This window comes from Dipteris shenzhenensis, chromosome 7 (assembly GCF_047967505.1).
Source record: "Dipteris shenzhenensis isolate YYH24624 ecotype China chromosome 7, Dip_SZ_1.0, whole genome shotgun sequence".
In the NCBI taxonomy this organism is placed as follows: Eukaryota; Viridiplantae; Streptophyta; class Polypodiopsida; order Gleicheniales; family Dipteridaceae; genus Dipteris; species Dipteris shenzhenensis.
This window is the reverse complement of record NC_141602.1, coordinates 9,313,351-9,331,547: the sequence shown is the minus strand read 5'-3', so window position 1 is coordinate 9,331,547 and position 18,197 is coordinate 9,313,351. Positions and strand designations below refer to the sequence as shown.

The following is an 18,197-nucleotide window of genomic DNA, read 5'->3' as shown; positions in this document are numbered from 1 at the left end:
GACATGTGGCCAGGAACTATCTAGGGAATTGTGGGTCTCAGGGATAAGGATGAAGGAATTAACGATGGATGTTACGAAAAATCACGCATCAGGTCTCTGAGAGTTGGCTGGGAGGAAAAAACAAAAAGCCATCGCCCGTGATAATTACCTGCGACCAGGAGAGATTTATCAGAGAGAAACGACGAGTAGTAGGAAGAAGCTGCGTTACATTTGGTATCAGAGCCTAGGGATCGACGGGAAAGGAGCAGCGCACTTTGATATCCATTTAATTTTGGCGTTACCACGCAAAGCTTGCGATACCTCGTCGTTCTCCGTTTGATTACCTTCCCTCTCGTGCGTTCGATGCCTTCGCAACGGAGCGTGTAGTCTGCGTCAACGAAGAGGGAGAAATAGTTGAGGTGCGGTCTTGTTCGTTGCCTGCACCAGGCAGACACGCGATGCAGACGAATAGCCGCCACCTTCAATCTAACGCAAACAGACGATAACGAACAGCTGGTGGCGAGCCTTCAATCGGGGGTTTTTCCAATCGAAACTGCAGCGCAGAGGGGTCGAGCTGGACGTGAGATGGAACGCTGCTGACGTCGAAAGAATTTATGGTCAACAAATTTAGCCGTCCCCTGCTCAGATTCCGTTTGGCAACGTAGCGTCGGTAGTCAGACATGTTTTTTTTGCGTCGAATTTTGGAGCTAGATAGCGGAGAAGGAGGCGACGATGAAAGACCCGAAGTTTTTCTTAATATCCCTTGGCCTTGTCGATCAACGCACACGTGATGGCAGACTTGAATCCAGGAAGCATTTTCTTTCGAAAAAAATTCTGAGTTGCAGTTAATTCGTTCTTTCAGCAGGGATTGTCGTTTATCTTTTCTGTGTATAAGAAAAAGGGGGAAATCCATCATTAAAAAGAAAAAAAAAAAAAACCCCAACAAAGGAAGAAAAAAAAAAAAAAAACCCCATCTTCCACTGTGAACCTATGGAAGCAGAAGGACAGAATTCAAGAGTGAATCCTAGTGAGTCTAGAGTACAGTCTACACAACAGATGTCACATCAGGCAGCACCTACTTTGATTGGTAGGATTTCGATATTAGAGGATGCTTTGCAGCAGATTATGAACCAGCAACTTCAAGTGAATGCTGGTCAAAATGAGATCAGGGAGATGGTGCAAGCCTTGTCGGCTAGACCGTCTAGGGTTGATAAGGGCAAAGCTCTAGCTGAGCCAGAGCCCAGTGTACATTCCTTAGAGCGCGCAAGGGTCAAAGTGCCTAATATCGCTAATTATAGACCGGAGAAGTACGCTGGTCGGATGACCGAGCACAGCTCTGATGTGATCGAGGTTTGGTTGCACAAGTGGGAAGAAGCCTTCGCCATTTGTGAGATTAGATCCGATCTAAAGAAAATCTGCGAGGCCACACACCTGTTTATTGAGGCAGCGGACAGATGGTGGATAAAGCAACAGAAGGATCAAGTTGCTCCAACCACCTGGGAAGGGTTTAAAGCTGAATTCAAGAAACACTTTCTCCCACCTGATGAAGAATCCCGAGCTTGGGATGCTTATAGAAGTCTTCGTCAGAGGAGCTTGTCAGTGGCAGAGTACACTGACAAATTCAGAGAATGTGTCATGAAAATAACAGACCCTCTCCCTATGTCGGTTCAGTTAAAAGACTATATCTATGGACTGAACGACAAGATCAAGATGGAAGTTCGGGCTAAATATGTGACTACACTAGATGAATCTATAGCAGTAGCCCTGAACTATGAGGATGCCAGAGGCAGATCTGGTGGATTTGTGCAGGCAGGGACTCAGTATGAGCACCCGAGAAAAGGGGGATTTCAGAGGAAATGGGTTTCAAAGACAAGTGTCTCGCAGCCAAGTGGCCAAACCAAGCAGGTGAAGCCGGTTGAGGGACCAGTAAAAACAAGTACCACCGTTGGGGTGAAAAGGAAAATAACTCCATGGCAGCCCAGGCTTGGTCAAAGTCCTCGTTGACCCCTGAACAAAAGGAGAAAGCTAGGAAAGAAGGATTGTGCTTCGGCTGCCTTCAGCGACATCAGTGGAAGGATTGTCCACTGAATAAAGACCGTCGCACGGCTAATATGATAATATCTGAATGCGACGTAGAAATGCAGGAGAGTCCCAGTGCGGAACATATGCAGATGCAACTGGCGGGACCTTCTCAGAGGTTAGTACCTTGTTTGTTATGTGTATCTGTTGCTAAGTTAGTGACGAGTGCACCTGATAACATCCTATCTAAGCCCGCAGCAACGGGGTATACGGCCTTCAATTATACGGAGTTAATCAAAATGAAAGGGCAAGTGGCCAGTCATGATGTCATTGTGTTGTTTGACTGAGCGTCAACTCACAATGTGATTAACTCCAAGCTCGTGAAGAGGCTGAAACTAAAGACAAGTCCATCTGACTATGCGTATACAGTCAGGATGGGCGATGGAAGTTCAACTGAAGTATGGGACCAAAGGGTTACCCAGTTGGAGCTTCGGATTCAGGACTATGCTGAGAAGCTTGATTTTGAAATGACCAAGCTTGCTCATGCAGATATAGCCCTGGGAATGGCGTGGCATTCTACGAAGAATCCAGCCATTGATTGGAAAAAGCACGTATATCAATTCAAGATGAATGATGTGCTTTATGTTTTGCGAGGTGAAAAAGATATACCTTAGGGACCGTTGGTTTCCGTGATGGAAATCAGAAAGGCTCAAGTAGAGTTTTTGTACCTTTGCACAGCATCGGTAGAGTCGGTGAATGATTCTTCGACTAGCACTGATGTTACGCAAAGTGGTGAGATGGCCAAGCTGGCTAATCTTATAACAGAGGAGTTCTCTGAATGTTTTAGGGATGAACTACCTTATGGGTTACCTCCAGAGCGGAAAGTTCAGCATAAGATTGAACTGATCCCGGGGGCAGAACTTGTAAGTAGACCTCCCTATAGGATGAGTTTTGCTGAAGAAGCGGAGGTGCGTAGGCAATTGGAAGAATACCTCAAGTTGGGGCAGATTCAACCAAGTTTCTCACCTTTTGCTTCGCCAGTGATATTAAAGAGGAAAAAGGATGATACGTTTCGCCTCTGTATAGATTACAGAGCATTGAATAATATCACTGTTAAGCACAGGTATCCGATGGCTCGGATTGATGATTTGCTAGACGCATTACATGGAGCCGTGATTTTCAGCAAGATAGATCTTAAGTGCGGCTATCATCAGATCCGGATTAGAGCCGAGGATGTGCATAAAACCGCTTTCAGGAGCAGATTTGGTCATTATGAGTTTTTGGTAATGCCCTTCGGACTTACCAATGCTCCAGCGACCTTCGTCATGCTTATGAATGATTTACTACACCGTATATCGGAAAGTTCGTAGTACATTTTATTGACGATATCCTAATATTCAGTAAAAGTGTTACTGAGCATCATGAACACTTAAGGGTAGTGTTCAGTACTTTGAGGAAACCCAGTCTTTATGTGAATAAAAAGAAAACTATACTGTGTATGGTTAGGCTTAAGTACTTAGGGTTCATAATTACTCCACAGGGGGTAGAAATGGATCCGAAGAAAGTGGCTGCGATACTAACTTGGCCAATCCCTCAGAGTCTGACCGCGTTTGCGATCATTCTTGGGATTTGTCCAGTTTTATAGAAGGTATATCAAAGGATATTCCGGAATAGTATCGCCATTGACTGATTTGACCTTAGATAAAGTACCTTTTGTTTGGGGACATAATCAACAGGAAAGTTTTAACACCATAAAACAAGCTGTGGTCTCAGGACCGGTGTAAAAATAGTTGATCCCCAGAAACCGTTGTTCCTAGAAACCGATGCAAGTGGCATTGCGGTAGGAGCAGTCCTCCTTCAAGAGGGAAGGCCAGTAGCCTTTGAAAGCAAGAAGCTTTCTCCCTCTCAAAGGAATTGGCCAACTCATGAATTAGAGTTGTATGCTGTTATCCATGCTTTGAAAACATGGAGGCATTATTTGTATGGTTCAGAGTTTTATGTGGATGTAGATCATGATACTCTGAAACATTTTTGTAAACAACCTGACTTGAGGGGCCGCCAAGCTAGGTGGGCAGAGCTCATGCAGGAGTTTAATCTAACGATTCGGTACCGAAGAGGAAAAGACAATAAGGTAGCTGATGCGTTGTCTCGCATTATGCACAACCTGAGTTTCACGGTATTAGAGAGTGCTCTAATGACCGAGATCAGAGAAACTCAGAAGGTGGATGAGTTTGTCCAGAGCTTATGGCCTAAGGCTCATGTGTTAAAACCCGGGGAAAATGAAAAGGATGACCTGGCATCCAGAAAAGGCCAAACTTATGCAAGATATACCATAAGGGATGGTATGCTAGTTAGAAATGGCAAGGTTGTAGTACCTGGTCAGAATGATCTCAGGCAGAGAGTCATTCGACAGTGCCATGATAGCCCGTGTGCGGGACATCCAGGTGTCGAGAAAACATATGATCTCGTGAAGCGAGATTTCTTCTGGCCAAAGATGAAAAAGCATATTCATGAATATGTGACATGATGTTTCTCGTGTCAGGTAAGTAAGGCCGAGCGGGTGAAGCCACCCGGACTGTTACATCCCTTGGAGATACCACTAAGTAAGTGGGAGAGCATTTCCATGGACTTTATTGTAGGACTACCTGCAACACAAGGAGGGTATAATTCTATCCTTGTGGTGGTTGATCGTCTAACCAAGATGGCTCACTTCATTCCGACTAGAGAGTCTGTTAGTGCGCCGCAAGTGGCGGATTTGTTCATTAGACATATATTTCTTCTGCATGGATTGCCTAGATCCATAGTGTCAGACAGAGATGTTAGATTTACCGGTCATTTTTGGATAGCGGTATTTGAGACACTAAGGACTGAGTTGGGAATGAGTAGTGGGGATCATCCTGAGACGGATGGTCAGACGGAGAGAGTCAACCAGACTTTAGAGGATATGCTGAGAGCATATGTGTCATTGAGGCAACATACATGGGACAAGTGGTTGCCATTGTTGGAGTTTGCTTACAATGATAGGAAACATTCATCTACTGGGTTCAGTCCGTTTGAGCTGAACTATGGTTATAGGCCAGCCAATCCAACTATAGTTGGAGTACCTCAGAAAGTGCCTAGTGCCGCGAACTTTGTAGTTCAGATGCGGGAGATGCTAGCACTTGCGAGAGCTAATATCCGCCAGGCTATGGATAGAGCCAAGGTGTATGCGGATGAAAATCGGTCTATAAGAGTATTTGAAGAAGGAGAAAAAGTTTTTCTTAGAATTCCTTCGCACTCGAAGTCGTTGACTTCAGGAGAGTGTGCTAAGTTATCACCTCGATACTGTGGGCCGTGGTTAATTCTAAAGAGAATAGGCAGTGTAGCCTATAAATTAGAATTGCCACCGGGGTGTAAGGTGCACCCGGTTTTTCATGTTTCGCGCTTAAAGAAATTTTTGCATACAGGTGACTCACTAATCGAAGGTGTGGTTTTGTTTCAGGAGATAGAGGATATTGCAAGGCACAAACCAGCAAGAATCCTGGACCGAGGAACAATGCAAATACGAAATCGGAAGATACCCACGGTGTTGGTTGCATGGCATGGTCAGCCTCTATCGGAAGCTACCTGGGAATCCGTATACCAGTTACGGAGAGCGTTCCCAGATTTCATCATCGAGGACGCTGATGCTTGAAGAGGGAAGGAATGTTATGCTCTAGCCGAGATAGCATGACCTCGGATAGATCGGTGGGCATTTTCTCTTAGATGACCAACTTTTGTAATAGTTAATGTGCGTAATTAAATGGTCAAGAGAAGTAACTGCCAAGGTCCTAGGTGAGGGCGTAATGGCATTGACTAGGTAGTTCTAATAGGGCTAGGGCCTAGGTGCATCTAAATGTGCAAATTGCCAAGGGGCAATTGGTTTTTAAAGGAACTCCAAGAGAGGGGTGAAAAAGGATGCATCTAAGTAGGGGCCTAAAATGAAGACATGTGGCCAGGAACTATCTAGGGAATTGTGGGTCTCAGGGATAAGGATGAAGAAATTAACGATGGATGTTACGAAAAATCACGCATCAGGTCTCTGAGAGTTGGCTGGGAGGAAAAAACAAAAAGCCATCGCCCGTGATAATTACCTGCGACCAGGAGAGATTTATCAGAGAGAAACGACGAGTAGTAGGAAGAAGCTGCGTTACACTAGCAAGGCCTGGTTGTCCAGGTTGGCAGACCTGGTCGGCGAACTTGCCAGGTCATCCAGGGCCCTGGAAGGGTCAGCCAGCAGTCTCTTCCTCTCAGTTGGCCAAATCAAGAAGGGGGGAGGGAATTCAGCCCTCCCTTAAAAAGTCCTAATTAGGGTATTGTAAGCATTTGGCCAAGAAATGTGAGCCCTCAGTTTGACCCCAAGAGCCTACAAGTGGCCATGTGGCAGGAGAAGATAAAGCAGCAGATAGACAGAGGTCTGACCCTCAGTTGTGGTGCAAGGTGTAGCAGCACAAGGCTGTCAGTGGCACCTTCTGGAGGGTAATTTGTACTTGATTCGGTCCATTTTGGAGTACATTTTGATGTGTGTATTATGTAAACCTAGGTTGTTAATCTTCTGCTGCAGGTAGGGTTTGGCTAAGAAAACTTCTGGATTACAGATAAGCGGCACTACACACTCATGATGGTAAAGTTAGTTAGTGTGAAATTTCTGCAACTGGCACTGTTGTGGTGGGCTCATTTGACAGATAGAATCAATCAGTCAATTAAGCTTTCTTTCGATCACCAAGCAAACAAGATGATTGGCAAAATCTTGCTCATCGTCAGGACTACTATTGCAGTGCTTTAGCTATCAGCCAGCAATCGCTTGAAGCAAGCATACAATCAATGCATGTAATCGGCAAGATCCAAGTGAACCATGTGACTATTTTGCCGGCTTTCAAACCTTTGTACAATCAAGTTGGTCAAATTTGTGTTTCCAGCAAAAATTGAGTGAGGATTTCGTATGTATTTGTGTTGATTTGAATTGAGTATTTGTAAATGACAAAATCCCCGGCATAGCTAACTTGGAAGCCTTGAAGAAATTCTCCAAATTTGATTGTGCTCTTAATCAAAGAACTCATATCAACTTTGCAACTTAAACCAAAACCTGTAAGTCATATTAAAACTTTGCAAATCATTCTCAATTATCCCAAATTTTGCTCTAATACCACATACAACAATCTTAAAGATTTAGTCTGAATCATAGGCTTGGATTGTTCTTGGGTGAGATAATGCATAAAGAGAGACAACCTGAAAAACAAGCATTTGATTAACATGGTCCGCAGGGTACAGCTTCTAGGAAAAGGATAAATAGTTCTATACATTTTCCCTTGTATGCATGCGTGTGTGCGTGTGCGTGTCTTGATTGGAGTTATACCAGTTGGTCAATGTATGTATTGCTCTCATTGAGAATACGATTGGAAGCTATATGTTGCTAAAACTTAGCCGAAAATAGAGAAGCTTAGAAATCAAGAACCGATCTTCCATGTAGACTCTGGCACATACACTTCTTTGTCAGTAGCATCAATGTCCATAATTCAAAGCAGACAATCCAGTAGGAAACCATAGTAGAAGCCCAATTTATCAACCAATCTCCATACGACAACGAGATATGCTCCAAATTGGCACACCCAGGTGATGTAGAATCTCCACACCCTCACTAGATAAAGGCTCTAAAATGAATCTTGGGGACACCCTTGATGTGCAGATGTTCACAAACTAGACGCCAGATAGCAGTTCCAGCTCCAAATTTCATTCCTAGATGTCAATGTTGGTAGTAAAAAGCTGATGCAAGTGAGCACGGGAACTGTGGGAAACAGGGGGAACAGCTCAACATTGTATAGGGAAGCACAAGGAGGAAATCTTAACTATGGAAATAGGGCCAAGACAGCATGAAGGGGGCGATTAGAGTACACGAGAGCAGGTGTAAGTGAGAAAAAATTATCTAGATTTGTAGGGTGAGCTCCTAGAGCTAATCACAGTTTTGCAAGGAGCAACATAGAATGTTATCATAGCACTCAAGGAATGAAGTTTTTTGAGACAGTTTACTTCAGCTTTCATAAAAACTAAAGATTATAACAAAAATGATACACGCGCGCATATGCGTGCGAATACATGTATATATTGATATGCATGTATGCATGTAGCCTACGAGGCCATATGAGGATCTGGTTCTTTTTTGCAGGGCATGCATTTATGTATAGAAGAAAGAACCTAGGTGGCTTGTGTGTTAAAGTGTGACACGTCTAGCCCACAGTCACATCATGTGTGTAATACCTTTCATGAGACATACATACATCTCACTGCAAATCTGCATGGTACCTTCCAGAAGGTGCGAGAGAAGTGCTTGCATGGGGTGCATGTGGGCATGTACTCATGCTGCATGCGTTTTTGTTGTCAACAAGGTGAAAATTTCACTAGCCTGCCAAAGGCCATGAGATGTGACAACCCTCTCTTCACACCTTACCCTTAGATTATGACAACCCTTAAAGCCCCTCTCACGCTACACTTCTATGATAGCATTCTTTTAAGGCCCTTGCACAATTCCCATAATAAGAGAACCCAAAAAAAAAGCTACATTGCTATCATGAACAGCAGTGTCTTAAGGTCTTAGGTTGAGAGTGGCTTTTTTTGGAGGCACTGCTTGATGGCTTATCTGGATTCTGTACAGGCTCTAATGTTAAACGTTGTAGGTTGCTGGAGCCTTATAGGCTATTAATTTACTGGCTCTTCTTTTATGTCCTTCTTACTCAGGTCATTAGCAAGGAAGAAAGGAACACTGTTGCATACCATGAAGCAGGTCATGCAGTGACAGGCTGGTTTTTGGAGCATGCAGAACCTCTCCTGAAGGTGACCATAGTGCCTCGGGGCACTGCAGCTTTAGGATTTGCCCAATATGTACCAAATGAAAATCTTCTGATGACGAAGGAGCAATTGTTGGATATGACTTGCATGATTCTTGGGGGTCGGGCTTCTGAGGAGGTAATTGGATGTCAGAACTTAAAAAAAGAATATGTATGGTTTTGGTTTTCTCATTTGTTTCTGAGAAAGGCATCTCATCAAAATAGGTAGTATTCTACGAATTTCCTTTAGAATTTGGCATGTTTGTATTGATTCATTCCAATTAAGTAGTAAAGCATTTTTTGTTTGTTTTGTTTTTGTTCTGAAATGCAGACATCTTAAGCCAGATGGAAACTGGAAACATATATGTTGCCTGCACGGCTTTTTATACCTGGATTCTTAGTTATCAGTCTTCTTTTCTTCTGGAATTTCTACTTCCTTGTCAAAAGCATTTTGGTTCTTCTCAAAAGCTTTCTGTTTGTACTTTCTGAAGATCTCAGTCAGGTCATCTGCATTACACTGCTAGCTTACCACAGAGTGACGGCTCATGCAGCCTAAGACGAAGCAGCCACATCTGCTGACATACAACACATACCAATTGCTCACAGGCACATTCCTGTACATAGCTTGACCTTCCATTCTTGGAAAGCCTATCAGGCACTGTTCATCTTGAGCTTGCTTATGATCAATTAGGTCAGATGCATGGGCTAGTGACCATTCCTGCGCTTCCCTGCTGTAAGCTGAGTAAAGCTAACACTTCCCTGGCCTTCCATAAGGGGATAAATCCTTTTAGCTGCTCCTTGAGCCTTCCATGGGTGGAATGGCAGGGATAACCATCGGAGTGGGAGCATGGAAACCGGCCTCTGGCCCTCTTCCTAAGACAGCTTTCTGTCATGGCGTGACTTGCAAGTTTGGGTAGAAGTCCATCTTTACAGTATGCATTTGGCATGTTCTTAAAGTTGATGGATTTGGTAGATTGTTTTCCCAGAGACATTGCAGTAACTTTGAAGGACGAGACTTCGCCCCTCAGACCCAATGCATTACCTAGTCTACCAACCTTGGTACCACATGACTATATTTAAGCTACTACTGCCTACATGCTCCATCTGCATAGTGGCAAGGGAACCTCCCTTACTGATGGAGGCATGACGTTATCTACTTGGTTGAATTCTGGCTCATGGCTAGATTGCAATATATATTTTGCTAATGCTAGCAATAGCTCGCTGCTTTGGATAGACTGAAGCCAGCTTTTGGTTCTCGCAGTCTTCGAAATCAATCAATCCTCGACAGAGTAAAATTAGAGGCTTTCAATCTCATGAAAGGTCCAGTTGACAAGGTCTCGCCACAAAAGTGGAGTTGCTAAGGGCAGAGGCAGATAGTTTATGAGCTGCAAGGAAAGGATAGCAGCAGCAGGACGATTGTCTTCCAAATCAACTAAGCTCCCATTGAGCCTTTATTTCTCTTAATCCTGCAATTCAACTTAGCCCATGCAGATTATTTGCAGCTCACATAGTTTCATACGGATTGGACATTTAGCGTTAAATCTCTTGAACCTCGAGTGGCTACGGATTGCTCTTGTTTCTCTCATTGCCCCCTGCAGCTCAGTTTTGGTTGAATACACAATTATTGACTCAGGTAAGGGATAACTAATTGCTTCAGCTAATGGAAGGACGATATGAGGTGCCAAGACTGAGGAGATAGAATCTGAACAGTGGGAAGCAATTGCTCAAAATCCCCTGGAAGAGGTTTGTTTGGAAGGGCAGGCAGCCACCACTGTTTGCATCGACCAAGACTATTGAACTTCATTCTACACATCTCAAGGAGGAGGTGAAGCTCAACCCAAAGGCATTCTCTTTTCCGAGTGCAATTCCATTGGCTGTCCAGATGCAATCACACTACACCCCAGCTGCACTCTCTTTGAGTGGTTTCCAGATGGCATTCACAAAGCTTTTCAAAGCTCCAAAATAAAATCAGCAAAGTACCCAACCAAAGAATGACTCATGTAGCACTGCCTGGGCACCTGTGAGCCAAGAAAGAGGCGGCACACGAGGCCAACCAATAGCTTATGGCAAAAAGAAATTGCAGTAGCAAAATCACAACTCACCAAGCCCTGAAAACTCGAACCAAGTCCTCAATCGCCAAGAGGACATAGTAGCCAATGCCCAATTGCATTCTCAGCCAAAGAGGAGTGCAAAGGCATGAAGAAAGAGCATTTACAAGAGCCGACCAGCAAGAATTCCACTGAAAAATGCGAAAAGAAGCACTTCTGTCGCGAAGAAGTGGGAGTTCTTGGGCTCAAAAGAAGCGTGCTTCAGAGAGGAATGCATTGAGAAGGTTTTGGAGAAGTTTCATCGCGGGAAAGTCCTCCAAAACTGAGAAAAACCAGTCAACCAGCGCGTGGGACCACTCGAAATTCAACAGAAAGTTGTAGCTTTGCAAGAGGAGAGGCCCAGGAGGCGGTAGAAGAAAAAAGGTCCAGAAAAAGCCACTTTTGCAAATTCGACCAGCAAAAGAAGTGCTCAGCTCTACCCGTTCTACCAAACGCACGGAGGGAAAAGCATATCACTACGAAGGGGAGGCAGAGGGGAAGCCATCGGGCGAAACGGAAGTCGAGGAATCCAAACGGGTGAGGAGTTATGAAGAAAAACGGAATTCAGCTGAAGGAGGCTGAAAAACCAGTCCAAAATCTCAACAAAGGGAGAAGATGAGAGAGAAAACCACACATGTGAAGTTTAGAAGGCCCAGGAAGGTCCAGGAATGACAAAGGAGCATGTAGAAGGCACTAGAGCCACCTTGAACTCTAGGGGGGCCACTGAAGGTACATGGTCCTCTAGGGGGCCCATTAAAAATGCCACATCATCGTTTCCCAACAACCACTCTTTTAATTCCTTGGAATGCCTTTGGGCCTAGGGATTAATTACGCTTATGTGCTAGGCACCATGCCGCGTTTAATTACACATTATTAAGCCCACGCTTGGACTTTTAAAACCAAAGTTGTCACGGTCTTGTAGTACATTAAAGTACTTTGAATTTCACGCCCCCGTGACATACCCCTCTCTTGAAACAGCAAACCACAGTTTGCTGCCCCAAAACACAGGAGCGAGCATGAAATATAGCATAAAAGAGTATACAAGAAAGCCGTAGCTATAGTATAGAGAGACAGTGAAAATATGGCTAGGAGAGGCATGCATCCGTCCATATATACCGCTCAAAATCTATGTGATCCTCGGCGATCAATAATCAAGATGCATCAATATCATGAAGTCTCACAGCAGAAATACTGTCAGCTCAGTATCTCGGATGAAACATATAGTGTCATCAAGCGACCTCATGAAATCACAGTGAGCCCGTCTGTACTGAGGGAGTGGAGGTGCTACCCCTCTCTCGAACATCAGGTAATGCTCCAGACGCTCGCTCTGCTGAACTACCTGTAGGAGCCCGGACCGTAGTCGGCTCTAATTGGAAAGCATCAAGGTAAAGCTGCAATATCCCAGGTGAATCTGCCAGTTCACCTTCCTCCATCCATTTCGCATCAAGTGATGGGTAATTTTGAAATTTTACCAAGTAGCGACGGATAACTTTACCCTTGAGCTTTCTATCTCTGTGTGCCAGAATCTGCTCTGGGACCAGAAGTTCATCCTGTTCTTCCACTTCAGGCTGCACCTCATCAGGTACATCCTCGGGAATATCTCCATAATATTGCTTTAATAAGCTCACATGAAAGGCATTATGTATCTTCCAATGCGGAGGCAACTTCAGCCTGTAAGCTACCTCGTTTATCTTTTCAGAAACCTGGAAAGGACCATAGTAACGCATGTTCAGCTTTGTGTACAACCTTTCCTTGCCTTTCTTATTTTTCAGCCTTGCCTTCTGAAAACGCAGCAAAACCCAATCACCTTCTGTGAATACCAATTCCCTGCGGTGCTTATCTGTTGCTCTTTTCTGCTTGTCTTGACTTCTTTGCAAGGCATATTTGATCTTCTTGTAAGCCTCTTCAAGGCTTTCCACAAAACGATCAGCTTGGAAGATTTTCTCTTTTGTATGCAAAATGGGAGGTATCTTCCTGGCACCTTCCACTATTTCAAAAGGTGCTTTACCTGTGGATGTGTGCACCGTATTATTGTAAGCATATTCCAGCAAAGGCAAATAATGCTCCCATTTGCTTTTGTGGTCTGAGACATAGCATTTAAACATATCCAAGATGGAAGAGTTTTCCTGCTCCGATTGTCCATCAGACTGAGGGTGAAAAGATGACGAAAAATTCAGCGTAGTGCCCATATTTTCAAACAGTCCTCTCCAAAAGAGGCTGGTCATCCTCGAATCTCTCTCACTGATTATGGATTCAGGCATCCCATGATACTTGAAGACATGCTGCAAAAACAATTTGGCCATTTGATCTGCTGGAATTTTCTTTCTTACTGGCACAAAGTGGGCTTGTTTGCTAAACCTGCAAATTATTGTCCACAATCCATCATGTCCAGTAGGAGTACGTGGAAGATCAAACACAAAATCCATAGCTATGCTTTGCCATGGTCTATCGGGAATTGGCAAAGGGTGTAACAACCCAGGTGCCTTCTGCCTGTCAAACTTTACTTTCTGGCAAACCATGCATGTTCTCACATATTCTTCCACATCTTTCCTAAAAAATGGCCAATAAAAGTATTGCTCCACTGCTGTAATTGTTGCTGTAATTCCCCTATGTCCTGCATATGGAGGAGCATGACTTTCCATTATGACTTTTTGTCGCATCTGATCAGTGACACAGAGTCGTCCATGCATCAAAATGAAACCCTCTTTCAACATATAGTGATCATGCCTTTGACCATCAGAAAGCTGTTCATAAATAGTTGAAAAATCAGCATCATTAACATACTGATCTTTCATCATATCTAACACATTGTTGTAAGCAATGCTCACTGCTGAAACATTGGGTTTCTTGGAGACTGCTTCAGGCTGTGGTTTCCTGGAAAGTGCATCAGCCACAACATTTTTGTTACCCGGCACATGTACAATTTGAAAATGAAACATTGAGAGGAAGTTAGCCCATCTCATGTGCTTTTCAGATAATTTTCTTTGCGTGAGAAAATATCTAAGTGATTGATGATCAGTTTGCACATAAAAATCAGCTCCAAGAAGGTAATGTTTCCATGTGGTCAAAGCATGTATCACTGCTAACATTTCCTTCTCGTATGTCTGCAAGTACAATTCAGCATCTTTGAGAACTCTACTCTCATATGCAACCACTCTGCCATCCTGCATCAAAGTGCCTCCTATGCTGTTCCCACATGCATCACAAGTTACAGCGAAGGGTTTTGCAAGATCTGGCAAGATAATAACGGGTTCAGAACACAATTTTTGCTTCAGCTCTTCAAAAGCTGCATTTTCCTTTGGTCCCCACCGAAACGGTACAGCTTTCTTTTGTAAAGCATGCAAGGGAGAAGCAATTTCTGCAAAGTACTTTATAAACCTCCGATAGTATGAACACAACCCAAGAAAGCTTCTGACTTCATGCAGATTTTTCAAAATTGGCCAACTCCTTATGGCCTCAACTTTTGCAGGATCCATCTTGACTTCATCCTTTGACACTATATGACCGAGAAAATGAATCTCATGCATAAAGGACTCACTTTTCTTGGTGTTTATTAATAGCTTGTGTCTTTTCAACTCTTGAAACACAATAGTGAGGTGTTTCCTGTGCTCCTGCTCATTTTTAGAGAACACAATGATGTCATCGAAGAAAGTGCCCACAAACTTTTGGTGTGCTCTAAAAATTCTGTCCATCATTCTATTGAAAGTGGCAGGTGCATTAGTCAAACCAAAAGGCATCACAAGGAACTCATATAAGCCAAATGAAGTGCGGAAGGCAGTCTTGTAGACATCTTCAGGCCGTATCCTTATCTGATGGTATCCACTTTTAAGGTCAATACGACTGAACATTGAGGAACCTTCCAACCGATCCAATATATCATCAATGCGTGGAATTGGAAAATGGTTCTTAATTGTGACTTTATTCAAAGCCCTATAATCAATACACATTCTCCAACTGCCATCCTTCTTTTGCACAAGCAACACAGGGGAACAGTAAGGAGAATTACTTGGCTGTATTAATTCCTTTTCCAAGAGTTCCTTCACTTGTGACATTATCTCTTCCTGTTGTACCTTATTGACACGATAGGGAGGTATATTAGGCGGTGAGCTTCTTGGAATTATATCAATTTGATGATCCTCGGGCCTCTTGGGAGGTAATTCTTGAGGAAGTGCATCTGAGAAACAATCCTGAAAATCTGAAATAAAAGCAGCCCTTTCTCTATCTAAAGCAGAAAGAGTAGAGCCTTCCTCAACTGGTTGGCTGTCCTCTTTGACAAAAATCAAGTACGCTGAAATATGATGCTTTATTACATTGGAAATACAAGAAGCTGAAACTACAGGGATGGACTCCCCTTTCAACTTAACATCAAGTACATGATTTTTGCCTCTATGAGTTAAAGAAATCTTCTTGTTTCTCATTTGCACATCAGCCCCCACCCTATACATCCAAGGCATCCCAAGCAAAGCATCACACTCTGGCAAAGGCATAATGTAGAAGTCCTCTGCATCTTGATATCCCTGGATATGCATCCTCAACTTGCCAATGATAGGAGTGACAGGTGTGTTGAGTTTAGGGTTGGCCATATCACACATGCCGGATGGCCCCATTTCCTCAGGCTCGATGCCAAGCCTTCCTGCCATATCAGGAGTTATGAAATTTGCCTTTGCCCCAGAATCAAAGAAAAACAAACAATTCTGATTTCTGATTTTTCCACATGCTCTGCACATCTCAGTCTTTCTCATTTCCTCTTCATCATGTGCATGTGGCAAACTCCCAATCACATCTGGAAGAAGTCCTGCAGAAGGTTTAGGCTTTTTGCCCTTCCGATCAGCCTGTTTATCACCATTCTTATCATCATCTGACCTGTCTCTTTTCTTGAATGGGCAATCATAAGAGCGGTGTCCTTCTTCTTTGCATATAAAACATTTGTTTTGCTCCATGAGTGACTTTTTCTCTTCATCAGATAACTTGGTACGGGGCTGTTTATTAGGCTGTCCACGCCTTTGACCAGCTTTGAATTGGGCTTTTCCTCCCTTTTGAAACGGTCGTTTGCCATAATTTTTATTTTCAGATTTGATGTCCTTATCCTGGTGTTTGGCAGCCCGTTTGTTGTCTTCTTTCTTGCTGTCCATAAAGCCCAAATTCTTCTCCTGCATCCATGCATATGCTGTCCTTGCATTCTCAATTAATTGAGTCATAGAACCCACCTTGGTTTTGATGCAATAATCACGTAGCTCACTAGGCAATCCACAACAGTACCTCTCTATTTACTCTTTCAAAGAAACATGCCTGTAAGAGCTCAATGGCAGCAAAACATCCCAAAATCTCTGGGTGTAATCATCAAGATTCTTGCAAAGTTTGTATGACAAGTCATGCCAGTGTGAAAGTACTTCAACTTCAAAAGTTGGAGTAAGCCAAGTAGAAGAGAACACTTGCTTAAATTCCAGCCAAGTAGCGGGTGCATCTCCACGAAGCATAAGGTTGGTGTACCACTTAAGTGCATTGCCTTTCAAAAATGTGGCAACCTTCCTCATCTTGGATGCTTCTGTAAACAAACCCCCAAGAAATGCAGCATCAAACTGTTGAAGGAATGTGAGGGCTTTGTACCTGTCCTGTACTCCATTATATGTATCAAACTTGACATGAGAACCACCATCCTTAAATTCTTTATATACATTTGATATTGGCTGTGCCAAAGATGGCTGTATATTTGCAGCATTCCCTTCACTAGGGAGAGCCATGCTTGGCTGAACATTAGGCATGGGAGCATATGCTGTGGCTTGCATGCCTGGCTGCATTCCCACATTGTCATACATAGCTTGTTTTCTATGCCCAATTGGCGGTGAAATCAACATAGCATCAAAGATAGAATCTGTACCAAAATATTCAGGTTGCTGCCTCAAATATGGCTGAGGTGGTTGAGCCACATTTATGGACTGCACATTATTATTTTGAGGAGTAGAAATACCCAAACCAAGGCCTTGTGCTGGCTGCTCATACTGTTGCACTGGATGTACTTTTTGTACCTCTTTCTCAAGTGCTCTTTTGGGCGATTCCTCTCTCTTGAAAGTCACTTTCTGAGTCATTTTTGATGGCTGTCCCTCATGGGAAACTGATGCATGAGTGTGCGGTCCGCCATGAGAAGCTGATGCATGTGTGTACTCACTCTTTCCATGCTTGTGCTTTCTTGATTTCTTCTTCTTCTTGGCATTTGTTTGCACAATCTGAGCCAAATTTTGAGCCAGCTAAGTCAAAGCAGTCACTGCACTTGCAAGCTGTGCATTCAACATAGTAGCATCATCTGACTCACTGCTAGAACTAGTATTACCGTTGAGCTCAGTTGTAGCTTCATGTGTGGCTTGCTCAAAAGGCATTTGTTGTGCTCCCTGCAGCTGTACACTAGCTGGATCATTAAGGCTTTCCTGCCTTCTCCTTTGAGGAGTTGTGGAGCTCTCTTGCTCATGGGTACTCACCATGTTTATGATTGTAATATTCAGTTATCAAAAAGTGCAGCAAAGATATCCTTCCACCAAACTACCGAGGCCCACCTCTTGAGAAAGAGTGTGTGGTATCCCGGCAATGGAACCAATGAAACCGGCCTCTAATCACTCAGAGGGCAGTGGAACTAAACCTTTAATCACTTCAGCACTTATTTACAGCTCACAAAGCATATATCACAACCATTAACCATTGCATGATCACCATTTGGCATTTACCCATTTGTTCACAAACAAAACCACTGAAAAATGGATGGAGGCTAGAATGCCCCTGCTCAACAGACATAGACAAGTGCACCCGATTGGCCCCAAACACCGTGGCGCCCCTTTCGGTATTTCTTTATATTTCACAGTGAAATGATTACAAGTTGCATCTGGGAGACCTTCCCTGCAACTGAGCACGCAGCCCCAATTCACTAAGCCTTCGCAAGGCTTTCAAGCATATAACACCATCACATAAGTGCACTTAACCCCTAGGCTCAACCCAAAGGCATTCTCTTTTCCGAGTGCAATTCCATTGGCTGTCCAGATGCAATCACACTACACCCGAGCTGCACTCTCTTTGAGTGGTTTCTAGATGGCATTCACAAAGCTTTTCAAAGCTCCAAAATAAAATTAGCAAAGTACCCAACCAAAGAATGACTCATGTAGCACTGCCTGGGCACCTGTGAGCCAAGAAAGAGGCGGCACATGAGGCCAACCAATAGCTTATGGCAAAAAGAAATTGCAGTAGCAAAATCACAACTCACCAAGCCCTGAAAACTCGAACCAAGTCC

At 43.6% G+C, this 18,197-nt stretch overlaps 1 protein-coding gene across 4 annotated transcripts in view; it reads left to right on the top strand.

The window, feature by feature from the left end:
* LOC147899912 (ATP-dependent zinc metalloprotease FTSH 8, mitochondrial-like) overlaps positions 1-18,197 on the top strand; it is a 59,791-nt gene that overhangs the window by 29,073 nt on the left and 12,521 nt on the right. For all 4 annotated transcript variants that reach the window (XM_087376988.1, XM_087376987.1, XM_087376990.1 and 1 more), the window contains one exon: positions 8,749-8,976. In XM_087376988.1, coding sequence (XP_087233114.1) covers positions 8,749-8,976 — 228 coding nt within the window. The remainder of the gene's footprint in view (positions 1-8,748; positions 8,977-18,197) is intronic.